The 5,750-nt window shown below is 43.0% G+C and overlaps 1 protein-coding gene across 1 annotated transcript; it reads right to left on the bottom strand.

The window, feature by feature from the left end:
- Positions 1-408: 408 nt before the first annotated feature.
- On the bottom strand, positions 409-3,469 carry LOC120251611 (AP-3 complex subunit delta). The gene is given in 2 exon segments (XM_039260197.1): positions 409-1,236; positions 1,238-3,469. Coding segments are annotated over 2 exon segments (2,823 nt in total). The 5' UTR covers positions 3,349-3,469; the 3' UTR covers positions 409-524.
- Positions 3,470-5,750: the final 2,281 nt, after the last annotated feature.

The raw sequence follows: 5,750 nt of genomic DNA, 5'->3' as shown, positions 1-5,750 counted from the left end.
TGATGAAAAGAAAATTGATTTGTAACAAAAGGTCTTATCTAAATTGGCACTAGACCTGCAAGATGGTATAATATAATCACATGAGCCTGACAAAATTATTAAAACATTAGGAACTACAATAATCAAAAGTGTATAGTTCTAAATTCCTCTCAATTTATTAGACAAACATTAAAAGGCATAAACCAAAGATGTGATTTTATAGCTTACATACATTATGTCCCAGTTTTTTCATCATTTATAAAATAAGGCAGTATCTTAATGTCATTCAGGTTAGAAAAGTCTTGAAGTTGGTCATACTATATGTACATCTGAATAGATAATTTAAATAAATGAAAGCAGTTTTACCAGAAAAAATCAATCAAAAGAACACAACATTTGATCTGCAAGGAAGAAGTGATATCAGTGCAATGGCAGTAAAAACTGGAACAAATATATTCATACCACAGTAAATGGATAGAAATTCACAGTGCCAAAGGAACGAACTCAAGAACAAATACACATGTATATATGAAGCAGAGAATCAATCACAACAAAAAATCTTGGATTACCGGGGTTTGTGGCAGCAAATTTGGAAGAGCATCCCTATCCTGTTTATGTTTGTGCTTTCTGTAATGATGTTGACTATTCGTCATATTCTTCTGGCTTCCATCTTCTTTATCCTCAATTCCCTGTGAGCTACTTTGTTTTCCTTTACTGTGGCCATGTCTACTGATTTTAGAACTTGAGCTCCCATGTTCCACATGAACCAAATTTCCACTCTCTCTCAATTGATATGCAGGCTCAATATGTGTTGGTCGATCTTTTTTTCTTCTCTGGGATTTTGAAGACTTCCTCTGAGATTTCGTGGGTTTATCTTCATTGCCAAGAAGGACATCACAAACAACACCAGAAAGTAAATCATCTTTCAAGTCCATTGTTGATTTCGGTGCAGAATTTTCTCGCACATCTACGTCATCTAACTTCACCACTACAGGCCGTGGTTTTGTGGGCTTTCTATGTCTGGACAACAATGGTTGATCAGTCAACTCAACAAGACCCTCAGAAGCACCACCTTGACTGACTGGAAGTTGAGGGTCATTAGCAGGGGGGTAATCATTTGATTGGGCTTCATCTTTACCAGCAGGAAGATAATATAATTCATGCCTCTTACGGTGTTCACTAAGTAGAGAGGTGGACTCTGTCAATATTTTGGATTCCTCCCCTGTTTCCCCATTGTGATGTTTTTCGATGGAAAAATGATGTTGAAGCAGACACAGAAACATTAACTTCCTCACCTATAACTGCTGTCAGATCAGCTAGATTTTCCTTGAGAATAAGTCCATCAGGAACAGAAACTCTCTTCTGAGAATTTGCTGAAACTGGGCCTAGTTCTTGGTTAAATACACCAGACATCAGGTTGGCAAACTCACTGACTCTGCGATCTTTCCTCAGTCCCTCCTCATCCCTGTTCCAAACTTGAAATCTTTGCAACATGTGAATCAGACATAATACACTCAGTGCCCTATCCTGAATCTCAACTTCACCCCAATCTGAGAGGGTAATCATCGCAGTCTCAATCAAATTCAACATGCGCAAGACAGATGCATGAGTAAATTGTTCATCCAAATTTACTGAACCTGACAAAGAATCTGGTTTACAACCAATAGCACCAGTATTATTCAAATTTCCGACTGCAGCATTGTCACCTTTTCCAAATACAACAGTGGAAACATCAGATTCTTCTTGGCATCCTGTTCCAGCAATCGGATTTCCAAGAGATGATAACATGTGACCAGACTCTAATCTCTCAAAGTACGAGCAGAAACAAAAAGTGAGAACCTTAAATACTGCCTGAATATAAACAGCTCTCACCGATGTTGGCAGAAGATTGGTTCTCGGCTGCAGCAATGCTTCCAAGAGCTCCAAAGGGTTCCTCGAAAACTCAGCATACTCCCCTGAAATCCAAGCAGCAGCAGACAGTATCCTGTGAATTGAATGATTTCCAAGCAACGTAGGATCAATCAAGAGATCACGAGCAATACGAACAAGCTCTGGCCTCGCATCCTTCACCCTCAGCCCAATATCCACAATCTGCCTCTCAATCTCATCACTCTTTGCACAATGTGGGTTTCGCGACATCTGCCCAAGAAGCCCAACATACCAATCAAAATCCATCACTAGCTCATACACATTCCTCCCACAAGCCGAGAGTACAGCTTCCAATATGTCATTGCAGAACTCTGGGTTGGGCATCGACTTGGACGCAAAACCGACAAGAAGCATAGAGATGTCAACCACATTGCTCTCAAACAACATCTCCATTATCAAGAACAATGCCTCCCGCCGGATATTAGTGTCAGGATCACAGAGAGACTTGATGACAAGCTCCTTGTTCATCTCCACCGCCCAAGAATGTCTTGGCCCGAGCATCGAGAGCACATGCAGGCCGAGATACCGAAGATTAGCATCATCTTCAGAAGCCAAAAATTCCCCCACCTTCTCAACAACTAACCTCACAGCTTCATCATAATCAGCAAGGCTCAAAGCAACAGTTCGCGCACACTCCAACACAAGCGACTTTGCATTAGACCTACGCAAATGTTCACAAACAGGATCAACAATCCGGCGAGCAAGGCGAGGCTCTAGCGGAGCAAGGCGAGCGAAGATCTTGAGCACCTTGATGAGGATCCAGTTGTTCTTGGAACCAACGAGCAGGCGGTAGAAGTCAGGGGCAAGGGGAAGATAGGGCTTCGGATCGGACGCGGAGAGCTCACAGAAGACGCCGATGGCGGCGGAGGAGTCGATATTGTCAACGAGGCGCTTGAAGGCGACGCGAACGGAGTCGGGATACCGAGTGAAGATGCGGAGGGCAGTGGCGGTGGCCTTCGTACGGATGGAGGGGTTGGGGGAGGACAAGAGGGAGTGGATCTCAGGGGTGAGGTCGCGGGCAAGGTCGGGGGAGGCGGTAAGGGAGAGGAAGTCGAGGGCAAGGGAGATGACTGGGGAAGGGAATGAGGGAGATAGGTCTTTGCGGAGCTGGTTGGTGGCGAGGAGGAGGAGGTCGGAGGAGGGGTGAAAGGAGAGGGAGGCGGAGAGGTAGGCTAGGCGTTTGAAGGTGAAGGAAGGAGAGGGGAGGAGCTCGAGGGAGTGGAAGGAGGACCAGGAGATGTCAAGGAAGTGGAGGGAGGAGAGGTAGGAGAGCTTTTGGAGGGCGGTGGATTTGGTGAGGGGATCGGTGGAGCGGATCTCACGACGGATCTCGGAGACGGAGCGGGAGATGATGGAGGATTCGAGGGTTGGCTGGGAACGGAGGGATTTGATTAGGTCGTCCAGGGAGCGCTGGAGGAGGGTGTCGACCAGTGCTGCCATGGTGTGGCCGGAGGGAGAAAGACGGGAACGGGGTTTGGGTTATGATTTGGGGGCATTCTGATTTCTTCTATTATTTTTTTTTTGAAGTTTTCACTTGCCACCCCTGCAATTTACGGAAATTACTTGCACGGGAAGGAAGAGGAGGCAGCCTAGGCTTGCTCTGTGAGCCGGGGTGAGTCTGATTTATTTTAAAGATAAACTACTTTATGATAATAAATTTGTTATTTATCTATTTTATTTTAACTAAATAAATAAAATATAATGAATAATCCATACTAATTTTGTTGATTAAGCCGGCCTTCTAATTTTTTTTTTCTTCCTAAAACAGTCTTTTTTTTAAAAAAAAAATTTTAGGAATTTGATTATTTGATCCTTGCAAATATCAAATCTCATTCTTTATCATTTTTATTAATTATAAAGATAAAATGTGCCTTGTCTTTTAGTTGAAAATATTGCCATATGCAAAATTTTCATTGAAGTCTTCAACTGTTATCTTCATCCTCGTTATGGTTTTGACTCCCTTCATAACCATATTTCCTCTTATGTTTTTTTATTATAATTGTTGGATTCTTTTGTTGCCATATTAAGGGAGGCATGAAAAAAGCCATATTATAAACTTCGTCATAGTTACACAATAGCAGTTAGTTATGGATGTGATTTGTGCCAAATAGGAGCTACAACCAACCTCCATAAGAGTGAAGTATATCATCGTTGATAAGCATAGGACAACTTGTCCGATTGCAAAGGAAGGTGATTCTAAACCCTGTGATTTTTCCTTTTGAAATCAATGCATGTAAACTACCCGAAGTAAACCCACATCCTCCTTTTGTTTTTCTTCTCCTACTTTGCACTTCATTCAAATTTTCACCAAGCTTCACCATTCTTTTTACTTTTTCTTTTAGTGACTACTGTCCTCTCCTCTTGTTCTAATCTTTGTGATACCCTTATTTTCCAACTATACACCCTTATATTTCTCCATCTTTTATAGCTTGAAGGTAGCTTTGGAGAAAATAAGCCATGCTATGGTAGATGTGACAGAGCTATGCGGTACCCACCCTTGGCACGGGTGTGGCAGAGCTGCTTGGCCAAGGATAGCTATGGATAGAGCCATCCCATGAAGACTGGACAGTTGGGTTGTATGGTCGGCCATAACATTCGGACATAAGATGCATGACAGAGAGTTGGCGTGGCAACCCGCACATTGAGGCCAAGACTTAGGCGCACACATGCGCTCGATCATGATCCGCACGAGCAAACGCGCGCAGGCGGAGATTGTCTCTCCATACATAGCCGAATTTCCATGTGGGACACGAGCGAGGTGTGGTACCGAGCAAGCGTTAATAAGTGGCCGTGTGACTGAGACCCAATGGTTGAGACCCTGCTGAGCGAATGTACAGGGATTCTAGGTAGATCTTGGACCAAACTTGCACTATAGACAATGGGCAGTGGGGAGTAGTAGCGTTGACCGGAATGGTGTATTGTTCCCAAAATAGTACTCAGAACAGGACCAACCGTCGTCTCTTAGCCCTTGGATGGAATCTGGTGCTCGTCCGATAGCTCTTGGAGAGGAATTCGGCTAAGGGCTCCCTTTTGGTTGAATTTGGCTATAAGTACTTACCCTTTCTCCATTGTATGATCATCAAGTGATCAAAGGGACTCTTAGCCAAACTTTCACTATAGACAATGGGCAGTGGGGAGTAGTAGGGTTGACTGGAATGGTGTATTGTCCCCAAATAGTACTCGAAACAGGACCAACCATCGTCTCGTAGCCCTTGGGTGGAATCTGGTTCTTGTCCGGTAACTCTTGGAAAGGAATCCGGCCAAAGGCTCCCCTTTGGTTGAAGTTGGCTATAAATACTTCCCCTTTCTCCATTGTATGATCATCAAGTGATCAAAGGGACTCTTGGTGAGTCTTGGCCTGGTTGTAAACACATTCTTCAAAACTAATAGAGAGTTTTCTTTTTTTTTTCTCTTATATCTGGTCTCTGCCTTGTTCTATCTTCCCTTCTTTGCTTTCCTTGGCATACTTTATGTGAAGGCTGACTTGCATCGGGCAAGTGCCACACAAGGATGAGCAACAAGATTAACCCCCGTGTCAATAGTCATAGTAGCCATAGTTTGCCAAACCCTACCCTTGCTATCTACTTTAAGTTGTACTCCCCACATTTTGCTTAGTGTGAGGATTCTACAAGGCTTAAAGCTTCATTGAGTTGTTGTATTATAAGTATTCAGTTAGTTTTTGTTAGTGTTAGTTGGGGTTAGTGTATTCCTCCATCATTTCCTTTAGCCTCTCATTCATGTTGCAAGAGCTAAGTATGGAGTATAAAATTTCTTCAAACATGGTTATTTTACATGATAAGCCCAAAAAAAACTCTTTAGTATCTTAGGATTTCAAAATTAAA

The sequence above is a fragment of the Dioscorea cayenensis genome, chromosome 20, assembly GCF_009730915.1.
Source record: "Dioscorea cayenensis subsp. rotundata cultivar TDr96_F1 chromosome 20, TDr96_F1_v2_PseudoChromosome.rev07_lg8_w22 25.fasta, whole genome shotgun sequence".
In the NCBI taxonomy this organism is placed as follows: domain Eukaryota; kingdom Viridiplantae; phylum Streptophyta; class Magnoliopsida; order Dioscoreales; family Dioscoreaceae; genus Dioscorea; species Dioscorea cayenensis.
This window is presented reverse-complemented; position numbering and strand designations above follow the sequence as displayed.